Genomic DNA, 19,762 nt, shown 5'->3' with positions numbered 1-19,762 from the left:
GTGGGTTCAGAACTCCCTTCTCTAAAACACAGTGGACAAACAGATCATTCATCCCATCCAGAATCATTTTTCTAAACAAGGACACCCACTGTGCATGGCAGGGGTTGTATGTCCATGCCATATCATTATTTTGATGTGTTTGTTCTACATGCTACTGCAGAACAAACATCCTTCTGAGATAATCTATTGGGAGCCCATTGAGACTGGTGTAGTTTGTGGTCAGACTTTCAATGGCCCTGCACTGGACAATCCTGCCATGCTGCCCCTCCTGAAAGAAAAGGTTCAAACTGAGCTGCAACAAAGAGCAAAAGTCAGTAGGTTTCCCCTATAAGTTAAGAGTTTACGACCTCATGGTTGCCAAGGGGTTGCAAGATACTGTAAATCTAAGGGGGCACAAGGTGATTTATATGATGGGAACTACTGAAAAAAACATTTCTGCAACACAAATTAATTGTTATCTCAGATTTTTGCTTATTCATTGTGAAAAACTGGATAGTTTTACCTATGTAAGCATAAAAAATGTTCAAATAAAACAACATGATAAGGGAACATCACTCTTTGGTTGAACTGCTTATACACAATCAATGACACGGGGTCATGAGTAGACACTGCTTCACTTTAAAGGGTCATAAAAAGGTTGGAAACCATTGGCCTAACCTGAAAGGGCTAATAGCCTTGCTCGTAAAGCTGCAACGAATGATTATTTTCAATATCGATTAATCTGCTGATAACTTCATAACTTGCCAATAAATTATTTGCTTTATAAAATGCCTGAAAATACTGAAAAATCACAATTTTTTACAGTGACAATTTCCTAAAGCCTGAGGTGGTGTCTTGAAATCACTTGTTTTGTCCAATAAGCAGTGTAAAACCCAAAGATATTCAGTTTACTATTACATAAGATAAAGAAAAGCAGCTAATCATCACAAAGGAGAAGCTGAAAAATGACTTAAACAATGAATAGATCATCAAAAATAGACCCTAATTTATTTTCTGTCAAGCACTAATCATTTCAGCACTACTTACATATTAAGTAGTACATATTCTTTTGTAATTTACAGTATGCTCTCTAATGATAGTGGAAGGCATAAAAAGCAATTCTTGGCCCCCAGAGGGAAAAATATTGCTCTTGGATCTTCATTTTAAAAGAAAGCATTCCCACTGGATTTTGGTGGGTGCTCTTCAGTTTTGAGCAGCTAGAATCGTCACCACCTTTCACCCCTCAAAGGACGGCAATGTTGCAACTTCACTGGGTTTATTATAGGTTTTGGTCAGACTTTTGGCCCCTGAGCTGGTTTGGCTCCTCACATGGGACATTCCTGCCGCGCAGCCCCTCCCTGGAAGTCCCTCACTGCGCAGACTCGCGGCTCTCCGCTGTCAGGGCAAGGCAGACTGACAGTATGGCGGCGGGGTGCAGCTGGAAGGATGCTACAGTCGCCCGTGATGTATCAATCGCCGGCAGGACGTAAATGGACTATTGACGGCAGAAAGAGAAGAGGAATTAGCGAGAAAGGCCTGTCGCCGTGAGCTCCAAAGATGGCCAGGCTCGCCGACTACTTTGTAGTGGTCGGTTACGACCTCGACAAGCGAGGTGGGTGCTTCAGTTAGCCTGCCCTGCTAGCTGTAACGGCGTATTATTAGCTCCGGGTAAACAGGAGGCAGGGAGGGAGGCGGGGACGGGCCGGACCGCCGCTCACAGCTGGCCGGCTCTATCCGCTGTCAGCGGGGAGTGTGCAGTCAACTTTAGGCCGGGGACGCGGAGGCCTCACGGGATTAGTGTACTTAAATGCTAGCCTGTCAGCTGGTGTCCCGCATCTTTAGCGGGGGGGCGGGGGGACACATTGAAATGCACAACTCCGCTACAACGTTTATCTTCCAGCCATGTTTTTAGCACCGGCAAAGCAAACTGTGTTGCTCTGTTGACAGTAAACTTTATTTGCCAGGAGCTAACGTTAGCCGGGCTGTTTGGTCGGCTGTGCCCTAAGACGGATTTATTCACCCGTTTCAGCTGTATCTTCCCCAGTTGTCTCTCAAATAATAGGTGCAGCTGTCGGCATTGAAGGTGTCATTTTAAAGCAGAACTTCAGCGAGGGGCTGCTGCACAGCGGGTTGTCAGTGTTGTGGCTGCAGGGTCCTCAGCAGTAACTTGGGACAGTCGCTGATTTCCGCTTGGACTTGATTTAAAGCGTGATTCTTAAACTGGAAATCGATGCTTTTCCTCGTCAGAGTTGCTGATTGTTTTTCTTTGTCTGTGTTTTGTGTGGATTAACCCAAATGGCTTTGCCCCTCCCTGAGCCCCCTCGGACCGGAGCTCTGTTCCCTTGTGTTGTTGGGACGGGGTTTGGACCGTTATCTGAGCCCCCACCCCCCCTCCTTTCAGCCTGAGCCTTGGCCTAGATCTGTGCAGTATAATGGCCCGTTTAATCATGAAATATTCAACCCGCCTATCCGATGGAAGCATGCAGCTTGTAACGTGGTAGTGGAGTCTTTTATTCAGAGTGGATTTTTGCTTATGATTTATTCAGAAGAGGCAAATTGTAACATGACAAGTCCTCTGCGGCTAAAAGCAGGCAGAGAACTGGCTTTTATCTTGATGATGCTGGAGCAACCTACATCACTTCTCTAACTGCTTGAATGCACATTTTGCATCTTGCATTTTTTTTCCTGAAGGGGTAAATACAGGATGTTATAACGTGGACACTGCAAACACTGCAGAAACTCCCCTTCCTGTTCTACCCTGCCTGAATGCAATGCAGAGCAGAACAGGCCTGTAAAAAGCATCTGGGAACCAGACATCAGAGCCACGGTGGCTTTAATGGATCAAGGCTCCCATGCTTGTAAAAACCAAACACTTAAGGGTGATGATGATTGTTAGCGTTGCCCCACTACTGCTGCCACGCTGTTTACAGTAACTTTACACCATGCTGGAGTCTCTGGGTGGAGGCATTTTGTTGTGCTAAACATCTCCAGTAGCAGCCACGAGTTGACTCCCACCCTCATCATCATCATCGCCATTAGTATTTGATGCGCTGATAGGCCATCATTAACTTCCTCTGGAGTCTGATCAATACTTTTCTGCCACGTCTTTGCTTTTGATACTGTCTTGTCCGCTTTTAGCTTATTCTGGTTCTTCACACATTATCAAATCACAGAGCGAAATGTAGAGAAATTTTTAGTAACGTATATGGATATGTTCCTCTTCAAAGCTTCCGTACCAATCAATAACCATTACCTAATGGAGTATTAGTAATATGTCAAGGGTGTGGGTTGTATTATGAGTCTGATGCTCCAAGTGTATCAAATATTTCTGCGTGTGCACGATTATTTTGGTTGTATTTTAATTTTTCCAGCTGTATTGCCACTGGCAGTAAGTGACTGTAAATAAAAGAGTTGGCTTCGAATCAAGAATGAGCGGTCCTCGATCATAAGAATACCAGGAATTCTGCAGCACAGTGGAGTTTCCTCTTGTGTCTAAATATTACATGCATCCTGTCTACGTGTGTGTGTGTTTGTGTGTGCGTGGTTGCTGGTTATCACTCACTCAGTGGAATGTTTGCAAGCGTGGGCACTGACAGGTTGTCAGGGCTGACATCATCGCTGTTCATCTGCCTCTCAGAGAGCCGTCAAAAGCAAAAAAAACCTCGTGGGTGTTTATAAACTGAACTTCCTGGGGGCAGAAGTGTTTTACCTGTTTTTTTTTTTATGATTCATTTCCAAACAACCAGTGACAGTTTGGCTTGACTACCGGACGCCAACCTGGAGGCGGAGCCTAGAATCTTCCTTTCATCTTCTCCGTTTGTCTCTTAAGGTGTCAGGTTGCTCACATTGTGCTCAACCTAGATGCTCAGTTATGCTTACAGTGGATCTTACTTAGAGCCAAGATGGCTGCCTTTGGGTTGAGAAGTGTCCATAGTTGCAGGGGTGTGGTCCTCATCGAGAGGGTCTTTTGAGAAACCCCACACACAGCATGTCACTGTGTTTTGACAGCGGTTCCTCCACCGCGCTGAGGACACAGCAGCCAATTGGACAGGCAGTCCAAGGCCCAAACAGGAAATGGGAGACGACCCAAGGGAGACATGTGTTTAGAGCGAGAATCCAGATTGTCCCCCTGTGCGTGTCTGAAAACCAGGAAGGGGGTATGTGTGTGTGTGCGTCTGTGAGAGACGGTCTCATTCAAGACAGTGAAGAGACACACATGCGCACAAACACACACACACACAGACGCTTACATACAGGCTCTATTGTGGCTCCGTCTGTGTGCCTCTGGCGGTGCAGTTTGAGGGTGTTGGTCATAGCTGCGGCGGCCTAAACAGAATGCAGAATGGTTATTTTCAGGCTGGAGTGACAACTCTGGCACTCAGATCTTCCACTGAAACTCAGCCTCTTCTTCACCCTTCGCCCACACACACACACACACACACACACACACACACACAGACGCTCACCTACCTACAGCTTGCAGTCAAGCCAGGATCATTCATAACATTTAGTGCGTTTACGTGCACTTAAGTAACCGAGTTACTGTCAGCTTTCTCCAGTAAGCTGATAAAAATCATGTAGACGAGTATTCTATAATGGAGGTAGGAGATTAGAGAAACCTGGTTTGATTTGGTAGAAATGTCGGTTTCTTGGCCATGTGGCACAAGTATATACGTGCATGACAAAGACTGCAAGCAGGGAAAGTTTCTCTGAGTAACCTGGTTTCTAAAGCGCATGTAGGCACACTGATCGAGAGGTCAGCGAGGACACACAGAGAAGCACACGGGACGGACTGAGTGTGCATGGGTGTAGTCGTGTTTACAAAACTCAGGTTGTCTCTGTTACTATCCTGCAGTGTTGTCATGAATTGTGACATCACTAACAACGTTTAAGTTACTTTTACCGACCAGACAGATTTTTTTTTACCAGCCAAAAATAATAAATAGCTTTTTGATTCTGCAATTTGCCTTTACTGATTGGAGTAGGGGCACAGACTGTGTCCTGGAGACTCACGGTGACATTTTGAGCTCTCATGTATCAAGATGTTCTCCAATTTCATAACTGTAGTGCCAACAACGAAGGAATTGCCTCTCTGCTTTTCCTTTGCATTAATACCGCACACACTACAAAACCTTACACCCTCCAGCCATGTTCTTTGAGCACCTGAAGTGACAGTGTTTGAGCAGTGGCTGTGGCAGCAGCAGCAGCAGTGGTGCCACAGCTACTGCTGTCTTTTTCTCCACTCCCGCGTTAAATCTCCACGTAGCTAGCTGGGTTTGTTTCAATTGCCCGGATGACAGCAACAAGTACCTCACATGCTGCAACCATAAAGGTCGCGGTTTGATGACTGATGCAATTACGTACTACGCAGGACACACACAGCATGGTAGATCTAGCAGATTAAAGTGACAGCAAACCAGCAGCTTTCTCCAGCACATGTAGGGAATTAATTTTTCCCTGCTGGTGATTTTGTCGTCTGTTGATTGTCTTTGTTAGCTCTATTAGCACTTCTGTTGCTCTTTCGCTGCCAGGTTTGTCAGCTTGACTGGGACATTTTGCATCGGTTAGGGCCGGATATCAAACACTGAGCTGGTTGAACTTTAACCTAACTTCAATTCTGTGGAGGTTTTAAAATGTCAGCTCAACTTGTGATTATGAAACTAACTTTACGTGCTCATTCTCATACATGAGCACATGTATGTGGGACGGTTGCATCTACTTTTCCAAACTTGTTAAAAGATTTTTCTTCTGAAGTATGGATTTCTGTTTTGGTGTCAAAGCGGTGACTAATTCATGTGGTACTCGCAGGTGCATTCAGCTGTGTGAGTGTGAATGCAAGCGAAGATCAGCATGAAACTACATAAAGCTCGCAGGGGAAATAGAAACCTCTCAGACTAAAAGCAAGATGAAGCGGCTGAGTGAGTGGAGGAGAGAGGAGTGTGTGTGATGCTGCCAGCAGTGCCTGCCTGTGGGCAGCCACATCCTCCATTGCTCCAGAGCAGGCCTGCAGCCTTTCAGGCCCTCCAGAAATAGCCCCCACAATCTGCCTTTCATAGGGGGGACAGAGTGACGCTGGGTCGCGGTGGTGGCTGTGGTGCGCTGACGCTTGTGTGTGTGTGTATGTGTGTGTTGGCGTGCGCCGTCACCCGTCTGCCACTCAGATGGCTGCCTGCACGTTTGTGGCTGTCTCTGTGTGTTTGCTGCGTTACCGCGGCAACGTTTACCCCCCTGCGGGCTGCGGGTTGTCGCATACTGACCAGTAGGCACAGATGTTTTTTTTTGTAAACCAGTAACAATGCTAATAGGAATCTAGCAGCAGCAGTATTTAGTGCCGATATGTTTTATGTAGCTTTAAATTTGAGCAGTTTCATACCAAAAAATTGCTAATAATTACCCTAGATTAGATTTTTTGCATTCAGCTTTTTAATTGAGCATTTAGACCACCAAACGATACAAAAATTTTCCACTGACACTAAACTGAGAAGCTAATTTTTTGCATTAGTGAAGGCAAGTAGAACCACATCGGCTCTTTCATAATTGTACGGTGAAAAGAAAAGAACAGGGAACTTATTTGCAGATTCACACGGGACAGCTGTCAGTGTGAAAACCTCCATCATATCATTGTTTTGATGTTGCCCTCGTCCTGTGTGTGTGTGTGTGTGTGTGTGTGTGCGTGTTTGTGGCTGTATTACAGCAGTCTGTCTGCTGTGCTGAATGCTTGTTATTCATGAGGGAGACGGTTGCCCCAGGGCCCCAACGCTGCCCTCATTCCCTCATTCCTATTACACAGATACACAGGAGAGTGTGTGTGTGTGTGTGTTTGTGTGTGTGTGTGTGTGTGTGTGTGTGTGTGTGTGTGTGTGTGTGTGTCTGTGTGTGTGCGTGCACTGGGGGTAGGGATGTAGATACATGCTTCCTCACACATGTTATCTCTACATACACACAGGGCCTGTAAACCACTTCTGTTGGCAGACACTTACTCTTCTGTCAGATACTGTATACTCAAATCGTAACGTGAGGGTGTGTATGACAACTTTTTGTGCATGTTTGTGCGTCTGTTGCTAAGTAAATGTGATCTGCACCCCAGGGGGCATCTAAGATCTAACATGAATCCACCTTAATACGCTGACTCATTTTTAAAGGCTTTTATAGGCTGTTTTGTTAAAGTTGAATACAATTAAAGACACCAAAAATACTCACCTGAATGATGGTGATTGGATGGTCACTTTGTGTATATGTTTGTGAGTGTGTGTGTGTGTGTGTGTGTGTGTGTGTAGTAGGGGGTGTTAGGGATGCCCTCTTCCTCAGTCCTTTGATGGTTTTCCTGGAATTCAGAGAATTTTCTCGGTCCCCTCTCGGGACAAAGGCTGAGTCAGTGCTGCTCCCAGTCAATCCGTCGGTGCTCAAGGGAGCAATCGTTGAAATCCCCGAGGGGTGATTCCAGCGTGTCCGGGAACAGTTTTGATTTGAAGATAGGGTGTTGTTAGGAGCATTCAGGCCGACTTAAGCTCTGAGTGGAAAAAATGCAGCCCTCTCATTCATTTACATGAGGCCGGTCCAGCGACGTAGCAGGGGTGCCCACGCAGAGGGCTGCGCCAGAAAAAAAAAAAAAAGCAGGATCGTCCTGCAACAAAGTTGAACCCGACTCAACTTTTGCCAGACGGCAACACAACGTCGTCTGGCAAGGTGCCGGTGGTGGTCTATGAAGTAAATGTAATCGCATCTTCCTGGTAGATTACTTTGCAACATGAACTGAATATTTCCACTTTTTTTTTTACCTCTCCAGTGTCCCTATGAAAGATAAGATGTGATAACTTTCCAGAGTTGTAAAATACTTTCTCATAGGATTATAAAACGCTGAGCGGTGTTTTGGAAAGTATGAGAAGCTTTCAGACTCATGGATCTGTTCCTCAGACTTGACTTCCTGGATTTTATTTCATTGTCTCAGTGGTACCTGAGGCATCATGATCCCACGCAGGGCTGATTTTTGGTCTGAACACCTGCTTAACGTTGGTAGAGTGTGTTGTGTTAAACTGGTTGACCATGCAGTAAATACATCACTGCATCACCCTGTTTGTGTCATACTACTTGTCTTATTGAGCTATAGACGGCGTATGGATGGAAAAAACAGCTGCTGATGTAATATGAAACCCGCCTTTTCTCAACAGGAGCAACAGCACAGATATCTATTACTTAGGTTTGTATTTATAGTCGTCTGATTTAACCTGTTGATGACACCACCACAATGCTTGTGTTGGACATGATCGCTGTATCTTATTGCTACACATATACTAATAGAAATGGAGTTCCATCCAGGTAACCTATAGTGTCTTTTCACCAAGACTCTGCTCTGTGCAGTCACTGTGTTTACATTCATTCATTCATACAGAGGTGTGACAGAAGCTCTGCAGTGTGATGACTCTGCTAGCTAAGTGTTACTGAAAAGGAGAAGGAGTCTTCCTTCAACTTGTTTAAGGTTGTCCTCACTCTCAACTGGCTGATAGCTTTTCTTTAAAGTCTACTATCAACCTGACATTTCAGTCTAATTGTAATTTTAACATTTCTCTCGGCTTCGACCGTCATTTTCCACTAATTGTCTCTGCGGTGGCTAAATAAATGCATGAAAAACACTGGTTTAGTGTCTGGTGGTAGAAGATTAAGTCTCATCTTTATAAAGACAGCCTCCAGGTCAAATCTGTCCTTCAGAAAGGAAAGGAAATCTGCCTCCCAGACACCAACTGTGTGCTCGCTCTAATCTCATGTGTAGCCTGTGATTGGTTTAAATATGCAGATGAAAAGATGCTCATTGGTCCCGACATGGTTTGATGCCTATAACACTGTACTGTATTTATGGTACTGTCTTTGCTGCTCTCCCCTCCCCCCCAAAGAGAGCTCTTTCCTGTTTCAAGGTTGAGATTATTCTGTCAACCCAGGTTTTGCTTGTAGGCAGGGACCAAAATGTGATATTACTTTGAACCTGGACATTTAGCTTTTCCTGTGTGACATACATACAAACAATACTTTAAAATGCTGACTTGGTTGTATTCTCAGCGTACTGTTTTAATGTTGTCACATCACAACATGCTTGTTGTCATGTGAGCTCCACATACTCACATAAAGCCCCTTTCAGACATGCTCCTCCTTGTGATGGCGATTTAAAATGATTATATTGTGTCTGAATTTTATAGCACGTAAAAGTCCTGATGACAATCTGTTAAAGTGGGCTACTGCAGGCCTGTGGAAAACAAAATGATGAGAAACTTTATTAGCGTTGGTACTGTGAGAGGAGGGGGCTGAGCGTCACTTGTGCTCACGACGGTCAATAAATAAGGCCTCAACAGCTGATTCAGCCTGTGAGAGACTTCAAACCTCCACCGCTACAGCAGTAAAACCACTCCCTCTGGAGCACCAGGTGCCAAATATTGAGCAAGCATGGTTTCTCTTTCTGTAACGGTCCTGACATTTCTGAATAAAGCTCTAACAGACATTTAGGTGAAAGACACCACTGTCTGAGTGACAAAAAGCCATCACTTCAACAGATAAATGTAGCCAGCAGTGTTGTGAGCAGGGCTTGTGTGTCTGCAGTATACCACTTATTTTGGAGGGATTTTGAATAGACCAGAAAAAGTCAGTCAGCCATAGATTCAGCTCAAACACTGCTGTCTTGCTTCAATTGTTTCACTGTCATTTAGTTTGGTTCCTGTTTGGTTATGAGATACGCACACGTCTGTGTCTTGACTACTGGTTGCCCAAGTAACAAGATGTAATTTCCGGGCCATGTGTGTGAGGTTGATTAATGATGTGGTAGGAGAAAGAGTTTTGGGGTTAATTTGCAACCGAGTACAATCTGAGACTGGAATATAGTAGCGCTGATAACAAAGGAAAGAAGAAGAGTGTTTGGTTGAAATGATTAGAGGGATTTAGTGTATTGCTGAGTGAAGACCAGGGCCTGGGTGCCAGAAGATAAGTCGTGATTGAGTGCATTAGCCCATAGCTATCATGTTTCCTGTTGCAGTATTCTGGGGTAGCGCACGGAAACCTCATTTGCATCTTGTTCTCCAGGAGCCGGTTGCGTTAAGACCATACTTCCTGTCTTTCATTGTGTCAGTCGTGTATTAATAAGTTTAATGAGACAGACAGTCATATGCTTTGCTAAGTTGTCACTGACATAATCTGATGTCTTAAGCTGTTAGTGCACAGTGATTAAAAAAAAATTACAGTTTTACAATTAACAGTTTTTTTTTTTTTTTCAACATGGCTGCTCATCATCCTCTTGTCGACTTAAAGCTCCTCTAGAACCACAAGACTCAACATCATCTGTGACAGCATCATGTCAGCACGCAGGCCATGTGCCTTCCTCATCATGTGATTATCATCCACTGATGAGTCCTGCCCTCCATTTATGTCACTCTTGTCACTCACGGATGTCACACCAGCCTAAATAGCACATTCTGGCAACTGAACACTCGTATTTACAATAGATCTACTGTGTGTTGTCCACTGAGTGTCAATTTGATGTTATTTGACTAAAAACTATGCATTGGACCTTACAATGTTTATAAAAAAAACAGAGCAGGTTGTAGTTTTTCACAGTGCACTCAGACATTAGCATGAAGAAAAGTGAAACTGATGAAGTTAACACTATGTCCTGAAGTAATCCTAATTCAGAACTGGATTAGAATTGATTTATATTTTAAATATAACTAAATGTTGTTGCCAGAGCAGCAAAGTCACTATATATACTCAATAATATCTCACTGGAAACAAAAATAACATGTCAATAAAGTATTAGTTATTCCTCATGATTATTATGTACAATGTGAAATTTCAGCGGTGGTGTTCATTATTATATTATTATAGGGGGGAAACACTGCGCTGGCCTCTATGATGGGAGAAAGGGGTGAGAAGGAAACAGTAGTTGGTCTGTGACAGGCAGAAGCTGTGCTGAGCTGATGGTTAGTCAGGCTCTATATAAATATACTGTGCTGGTCATTGTGACTCTTGTGTCTGCCGGGAGGGTGATTTTTTTTTTCCACGAGTCTTGTCACGATTGCTTGTCCGCTCTTTAAATCGTATTGTAAATATAAATCAGTGTTTCCCCGCTTTTCATAGGATGACAGGGCAACGGGTAGGTACTGCTGACACATAGCACCTTTAAGGCCCGGTGCAGCGAAGTTCATCAGGGCGTCTCCGTGACATATGTGGTTCTGGAAGCTTGTTGGTGAGCTGTTGTGGTTGACGAGTTAACCGCTAACACACTAGCCAAGTGTGAACATGTTAGTGCTAGTCAGTTACAGTAGCTCTCTGAATGTCTTCCTGTTTTCTGTGTATTGAGCAGTTGACGCTGTCCAAGCTAACAAACATGCTGAGTGGCAGCTAGCAAGCTTGTTAGCCTGGTTGCTAATGAACAAAAAGCTCACACAGTTTATTCAAGATAATGTTATAGCATTGCCTCCTGTCTCATAACTGTCTGTAAACTATGCTTCTCTTGTGGAGCAGTTTATACCCTGACAGAGGAGCTCAGGTCATGTGATTTTAATTCCTGTAGTTATTATTTTGCCATGCTTGTCACAGTTATTGTTCGTGATTTTTTAGCCTTTTTCGAAGACACCGTTACTGTTGGCATTTTTTCGATTTCACTACCTGTGGTGAGAGGCAGTGGTTGTCCTTCACACCAGTGCAAGTGAAAATAAATATTGCACTGTGTTTTATTGTCTACAGTTCGAAGTCATTCTAAGCAATATACTGATTGTGCTATTTATGACCAAAGCCACGGTCTGTCTTAACAAAGCCATGGTCTGTCTGTTTTCTGTCTGGAAGTACAATTGTGAATGTACAAAACCCAGAGTGACTGGAAAGTAGATGGTCTGTGTTCTGTGAGCATTGGCAGGTTCTCTTCCCCCCCGACTCTGTTGAATGTGTTTGGCGGCTCAGACTAAAGCAGAGGACATTTGCAGACAGCCACCTGTAGCTGCGGAGGCGAAATGAAAAGAACGGAGAAGAAATAAAAGTCATCTCATCAATCATCAGTCTGTGACGTTTCGATACGAGGTAGAACTGAAGCAGTTTAACACCTAAAACTAAATAAGTCTAGCGACTGCTGTCTCCCTTCTCTGAGGCCATTTCCTCTCCTGGAAGGCTTTTCGTTTTTGTTTTGGGGGTTCGGGAGGTGGAGAAGGGGGGGGGCGGGGGGGGGGAGCATTAGTTTTGCAGGAAGGATGTGAGTTTGCTGAAGAGCTTTTGCACAAAGAAAAAGTCCCACATTGTCTCCAGGGCGACGGCGGTTGCCAGATGGAGAGGGTTTTTTTTTTTTTTTCACCCTCTATTTGGCTCCTAAATGGCAGCTTTGCTCAGCCAGTTGGTTTTTAACATGCATTGCTTCATTTAATTATGTAGGATTATCATCTTTGATGTCGCCTGACACCAGATTCAGACTGAAATGTCAAGTGTTAACTTATTGATGTGCTGATGTGCGGCTCTGAGGAGCTCAGTGACATAAAACCATATTGTGTTGGATTGGACCCAGTGAGGGGCTTCGGCCTGTAGCTGCTGCGCTGCTTTTAATCAGAGTGACTCACATGCCTTCGTATTACTCAACAACACTGTCCTGCACGTGTGTGTGTATAAGAAAGTGCGCAAGTGAGTGGCTGTGTATTCATGTGTAAATGAATGTGTGTGTGTGTGTGTAATAGCAAACACAGCAGAGAGAGCACTATCAGAGGGTGTGGTGTAGAGCCTGAATACAATGATGTCATCATATAGTTTTGTATGTTGTCACCCAGAAGGCCTCATCTCTGTAAATGTCATTAGAGATGTTATCTTAACACAATGCGGATACTGTAGTTCACCTCAAGTGCACTCTAATCACATTAACCTGTAATGCAGCTGATCCTGTAATGATACATGGACATTAGTAGTATCAATATATATATAAGCATAATACTTGCAGCACATTTTGTTGCAGCATTAAGTTACTCAAGGAGGTTTTCATCATAAAAAACTTTTGTGAATGAAACCTGAGGAGAGAATTTGTAAGAGATTGTTTCATCAGTAACTTCCAATCTCAACACTCTCAGCTCGCTTCAGACCAGACTTTCTTGCTCGTTTCGTGCATAGTTGCAAATCTGCACACACACACACACACACACACACACACACACACACACACAAATAAACCTGCATGAACACACACAAGGCTCAGAGCTCTTTTGTCTCGACTGCTGCAGTCGCCGTGGAAACCGCCTGATGTGTCACTGTGGTTTGGAAGCCTGCGAACGAGAAGCTGCAGTCTGGTTTAGCACCAAGAGCATGACACGCGCGCACACGCACACACACATACACACACACACACACACACACACACAGAGCCACAAACACACACACACACTCAAAGAGACTGAGCTACGCACTCATTTCAACTCTGACTGCCATCATTCAGTGATCACATGACCAGTCGCTCTCCTTCCATCCTGTATCACAGTTTGTAGTCATCTGTGTGAGGAGTCATCGCCAGCTCTGACACACATACACACTCAACCGCACTATATGTGACCCACGTTTTCACCCTTGCTCCTGCATCTTCTTCCTCTTCTGGCCTGCTTCTCTCTTTTTCCTCATTTGACGTTTTATGTAAGCTTTATTTGAGCAGGTTATGTTAGGATGTGTGCTTGTAAGACATGCCGTGCTTCACATTCAGACTGTGAGCGTCTGTTCTGGTTGATCGCGGCTGGCACGAAGCTCTGTTTCAATGACTATTTATATTTATAGCAGCTGAATAAAGCAGAGATTTCCTTTAAATATATTCCGTTTTCTTTTTTCACTCAACTAATATCTAAGAAAACATGAGAAACATTTGAAAATAGTCAAGTCAGAACTGGAGCAGGCCTGCAGTGTTACTTAACATGTTGGCTAACTAGCTTGCAGATATTAGCCAATCAGTCTGGTCAGTTTATAACCCTCTGTCTGCTGTCTTATTTGCCAAAATATCTGAAGTTATTTTATCACAGCCTCCACTTTTTTTCTTTGGTGAATGTCCATAATGTAACAGTTATATTGTCCTCTGTGGAAAACAGTGGACTCATAGTCAAGTCAAGTCAGTTATTTATACAGCCTGATATCACAAATCACAGTTTTGCCTTCAAGGGTTTTACAATCTGTACAACATTATCTTAAGAAATCAGCTTTTTTATTCATGGAAACCTTTGACTATGCTTTACTTATTATATTTATGTGTTAGGAGAACGAATGCGTGTTATTGCTTATTTACTGCTTCTTAACAAACAACTGGTCTTTGCACAAACAAAACATTCTCAGCATTAACTGCAGTTTTCTGTTAAGTTATTTAAGCTAGGCTAACTATGCTGGCTAACACAGCCTCATTAAAGAACGAAAATAAGGACACAGCGGCAAGATGCAAGGAATTGGAGGGGCAAAGTTCATATCCCTTTCAACATGGGACTACTTGACGCACGCCGGACCCATTCATGATAGCCGTCACTCTACTTCTCACTGTTAGACTACACAAAGAGGGTAATAAGAAGGGAATGTCCGTGGTAGTTCATTCTGAATAGCAGGATATTTATGTAGCATGAATTAAAAAGTAAATGGAAAACTAATAGACTTTCATTTTCCGCTTTAAATGCCTCTTGGTCAACTTGTAGCCCGTTTTGAAATAGTCAGGCACAACTATTGTCTAAGAAGCTAAATGACTTTGGTTGGCAAAGCAGGAAACATGGAGGGCTGGTTTGGCTGCTGCTTAGAGAGAGTTCAGTGGATGAAAAGCCTGTTCACAGTCTGCACATTGACACAGTCACTTTGGATTCTCACTGTAGGAATTGAATGCACTGATTGTGAGTTGTTGATTGTGTTGCTCACACTGCGAACACACAGCCGCTGTTACACTTCTTCCAATCCACAGGGTGGACAAAATAACAGAAACACCAGTTTAGTATTTGAGAGTTGCTTTCAGTCAGCGTGACTTGTGACCAAGTGTTTGGCAAACTTTATGTTGTTACGATTTCGGAGCCATGTATGAGTTTCTATAACGCATGTTTGGACTTGTGTTCATTCGTGTTGCTGCTGCGGGTTAAAACAGGCCGATGCACCGAGGTAAACCTTCACCTTAAGTCGACGGTCATATCCTGAGTTTGAGATTCAAGGCTTTATGTTGAAGGAGGAAATCATCTAAATCAGGAAGAGGATGCGAAGACAATGTGGCGCCATAAAATATGGACTGGGGTGTATAAGATGAAACATGGATGTAGAGATAATGATCAATATTTGGCACAGGAGGAAAAGTCTTCCATTCACTAAGTGGGCGCCCATACCAAAAAAAAAGTCTTGTGTTAAAACAGGTCAGAGACGTTGAATCAGCAGTAGAAATATGACATTCATATTGCAAAGTAATCTACCACGACTGCACAGTTGCATGTATGTGACCGGCCACAGCAGCACCTTACCAGATGATGTTGTGTTGTGATCTGGCAAAAGTTGAACCAGGTTCAACTTTTTAGCTGGACGACCCTGTGTGTGTTTTTTTTGTTTTTTTTTTGCCGGCGCCCTCTGCGTCGGCACTCCCGCCGTGTCGCCGGACCGGCCTCGTTCAAAAGAGCGACGAGCGTGCCTGAAGTCGGCGCGAACGTGGCCGAAAACCTGCTGTTACACAACAACCCCCGGCTGATATCTGGCTGTCACATCCCCGCAAGGCCACTCCACTCGTTTCAAATTCCTCTCACTCTGCAGACTGATAGAGAATCTTTGGAAACAGCTGTCTTACATCAGCAGCAGCTTTGTTACGCAGTCATGCATACAGACTGCTCACTGCTACCTGAACAGCAGCACTCTTTGCTGAGCCCTAACTTTTTCCACCTGCTGCACACACACACACACACACACACACACACACACACTGTGGACTTTTGCCAAGTCTGTTTGTGGATTTAACCAGACCCCCATGACTGTGGCTCAAAATATAATTACTTGACTCGTTTTAATTTTAAGAGGTGCATAATTTATCTTACACTTTTGGCATATTTGATCAAAATCAGTACGTTCAACAGCAGCAGATGGTGTAAGCAAATTAAATGTTTGATAATGATTTTTGTGCAGCCTTGTGGGCTCATATTTGAGTGAGAGAGTTTAAAATGAGATACTAGGTTTGTTGAATAAAACATGAACGGACATGTCACAACTTGCACTCTTCCACCCAAAAACAAACTAAGGAATCATACAGTTTAAACTGGAATTGTAGTCTGACAGCACGATTGGATACGATCCTGATCTGTGTCACCGCTTTGTAAATGCAGGTCATTTGTGCAGATCTGTTTCTTAGATGTACACGCAGCCCGCTGGAGCTTCGCCAATCCTAGAGTTACTCAACTGGATCAGGCTGGAAAGCAGTGGGTGTGACAGGGATGAGACCCGCATCAAATCTTTTCAACTTATCAGACTGTCATAAGAGATAATGACTAACTTGATACAAAACAGGATGCAGTTACCAATGTAATCGCATTTTGCGCAGTTACATTATTATGATGTGATACAGTCTCATTTGCAGTACAGATATCTGTCCAGTCATCGTCCTCTTCAAACAGCTGACCTGTCGCCTCAGCTTCTGTGCACAACGGGCCGGACGGTTGTGCAATTGTTCAGGTGCAGGTGGGCAGATTCCTCACTTAGTGTAACGCAGGTTATCTCTTTCAACGGGATGTTGCGGAATCATATGCAAATAATGAAGCAGTAAACGTTTTCATCACAGCCTTGTCATTGCATTATCATCAGTCATGCATTAGTTGTACACTTAGTTGCACTCAGTACCACCTTTGGGTGTGATTCTTTTATTCACAGACTGTACCAGGCACAGAGCTGTCACTGTATGCTCACATGTTTTTATCATGAATAAACAGATGTAATAGAACTTACTTTGTATTATAATTGAAATAGCATCACTCAGACTTGATCCCTGTCTCCTGTTTTTGTCTGCACAGCATGTTAGCAGAAAGAACTGGTTGAAATATTGAAAGTCAAGTTGAATTAAAGTGACAGACAGCAGTCGGGAGTTTGAGTGTGAGTGAGATCGGCTGGGAGGCCCGGGCTCTGGGCTCTGGGCTCTGGGCTCTGGGCTCTGGCTGCTTTTCCTCTCTGAAACACAGGACCAATCATATGTCTTCTCACAGTTTTGCAGCATCGATGTAGTCGTCATCAGGGTTTGTCGTAGAACCTGCCGCGTTTGCTAGCTCACCGCTCTGCCAACGAGCTGCAGATCTACCAAGTGACATGCAACAGTGTTTACGCAGGAGCTGGAAAAAATTAGATTTAATAACGGGCAGTCTGATCCAAACAGTCTGAATAGCCAAAGACACATTCCAGCTACGCTAATAAATCCCATCGAGCATGGCAGTCTATATCTGAAGAGTTGAACTCTTGTGCTAAATAGAAAGCTAGTTAGATCTGCCTGTTTTTAATTTGTATTCTTGAGAACAGTGCAGTAATGGCAACATTTCAGTGCATATATGTCAACAACTAATGAAGTTGGCAGCATGTAATAATACAGATCAAGCTGTAATCAATGTTAGAACAGGCAAAACGACTTTGATTTGTGTTTAGTGTGCAGCGTTGTTGACTGAACTAGCTGAAATTTTCATACAGATCTCAACAGTATCACATGATGGGTTGAATCTTTCAGCCATTCTTTCCTGTAGGAACTGAAGAGACCTCTGACATGTCTGACATTTACCTTAAAAAGGTCATATTATGTCCTTTTATCAGTTGAATATTTTCATTTTCATGGTCTATCAAAAAAGAAGAAATGGAAATCTCTCTTCCTGTCCCCTTTAAGACAGAAGCTCTGAGATGACCCCTGTGCTCACATTAACCTACTTAGTTTCACCTAGTTATCTATGTGTTACATCACTGCTTCGGATGTGGAGCTTTTGTCACAAGTAATGGCATTTGAATTCAAGACTTTTATCTAGCTGTTTTTTTTGACTTAAATATATCCCGTACAACTTGTTCTTGAGATAGCCTCTTCATTTTTCATGAAATTATTCTTTTATGGGGAATCCTGACTTGCACGGTAACAACTTATATTTATCACCTGACCAAATTATCTCAACTTTTACCCAAAGAGATGTGAGAGATTATGTAAGTCGGCGTTTCAGAGACTTATTTCAAAATGAACTTCTGTAGCTCCTGTGGAAACACTGTTCAAAGGCTGTTTAGTGTTCAAGGTAAACATTTGCATCATAGTTTCTGTTTTTTGCATCACCCCTGGATCCCAGAGGACGTGCCAGTCTGGGTGCAAGCAGATGATATGGAGGTACTGGTGCAGCTCACTGCTGGGACTGATGGGGTTACAGCTTTCTGCTCTGTTCCTTGTGCTTTCCTGCCTGCTGCGGTTCTCTGCAGAAAGTATTTCAACAGCATAAAAATGCTTTCACTTTTGGTGGTCTGGATTAGGCTTTTAATAGGCCATGAATAGATGGTTACAGGTTTTTAATTTGATACGTGTTTTTACGAACCCAACTAGTTTAAAATTCGACAACACACTCCAAAATAGCATTAGGAATATTCTCAGACCGCTGTCAGAGGTGACGCCGCCGGTAAAGATTTCAAGTGTGCTCTTCAAAGTCATCTATGATAGATCAACGACCATGTGAGACTTTGTGGGAGCGGTCGTGACTACTCAAAACAAGAAGTACAGATTATATTTCTATGGAAGTAAAGCAGAACTATGCACAATCGACAGGTTGCAATCAATGAAGTGATTCTTCTTGGTTGCAAACTTGCTGCTTTGCTTGAACGTCTATGTCAAATCTCAGTTAGATTTTAGATTCTGCCAGCTGAAGCATAGATGCTTTAGTAAACAACACAGTAAACAACACAGTAAACATTGCTTCTATTTTTTGGATGCGTATACATAATATACTGTATAGTCTAACAGCAAATGGGCTGATATTGAGCTATGATAGAACCGCTATATTGAGGAGGTCTAGTTTTGGGTTAGAAATGAAAGAAGAGGGCTTATAAGCAACAGACTGAAAGCCATGTATAACCTGGCTTATTATGGAAAACGCTAAGAAAAGCTTGTCTCTATTCATGTGTCCTAGCAGTTCATTAATGGGAGCTGATGTAGCTGCTTAGCTAACAAACAGTGAAAAAGGAGTGGTTTAAACGGTTCTCGGAAAGGTTGAGTTGCACAAACAGCCTCATTTATCATTGTATTTATCATTTCCAACCCAAAGAGTACAAATGGAAAGATCTTTGTATTTCTCTGTAATTTCCCTTTTATATAACTAAATATTTAGAAGCTGTGTAGCAGTTGAAATGTCCAGCGGCTGTAATTAGTTTTTAGCGTGGAACAGTAAGTCACTGTCTCGCCCTGCGCCTTCTCATTTCTCAGAGTAATTGGTGGCTTTGTGAAGTCAACTAGAAGCTTTTAAGTCTTGTTTACATTCCATAGATTCCTTTTATTTACATTCACATATTCTTGACATCATTGTATAGAGTCAAAATTATAGTCATGTGATGACGGGACACGTCTTGCGTCCAGCATACGTCTCTATAAACCAGCCCACAGCAAGGAACCAACTGGGTTTAGTCTGACGGAAAGAAGAAAAAAACAAACAATGAGAGTATAAGTGTTTGTGTGTTTGTGTGTTTGTGTGTTTGTGTGTTAGTGTGTTTGTGTGTTTGTATGTGTGGGTGTGTGTGAAACAGAGAGAGCGGTGTGTGGTTGTTAGGCGTGCGTGTCATTTTAAACTCATTTTCTGGCTCATTCATACAC

General features: G+C 43.2%; 1 protein-coding gene across 5 annotated transcripts in view; it reads left to right on the top strand.

Annotated features, from left to right (window-relative positions):
* Nucleotides 1-1,084: 1,084 nt before the first annotated feature.
* The window catches only part of sbf1 (SET binding factor 1), a 63,917-nt gene continuing 45,239 nt past the window's right edge, over nt 1,085-19,762 (top strand). For 3 of the 5 annotated variants that reach the window (XM_044344017.1, XM_044344016.1, XM_044344018.1), the window contains exon 1: nt 1,086-1,591. In XM_044344017.1, coding sequence (XP_044199952.1) covers nt 1,537-1,591 — 55 coding nt within the window. In that variant the 5' untranslated portion in view covers nt 1,086-1,536. Of the gene's footprint in view, nt 1,592-19,762 lie in introns of all 5 variants that reach the window. The other 2 variants (XM_044344015.1, XM_044344014.1) reach the window with 1 other exon arrangement.

Source organism: Thunnus albacares, chromosome 23, assembly GCF_914725855.1.
Source record: "Thunnus albacares chromosome 23, fThuAlb1.1, whole genome shotgun sequence".
In the NCBI taxonomy this organism is placed as follows: domain Eukaryota; kingdom Metazoa; phylum Chordata; class Actinopteri; order Scombriformes; family Scombridae; genus Thunnus; species Thunnus albacares.
This window is presented reverse-complemented; position numbering and strand designations above follow the sequence as displayed.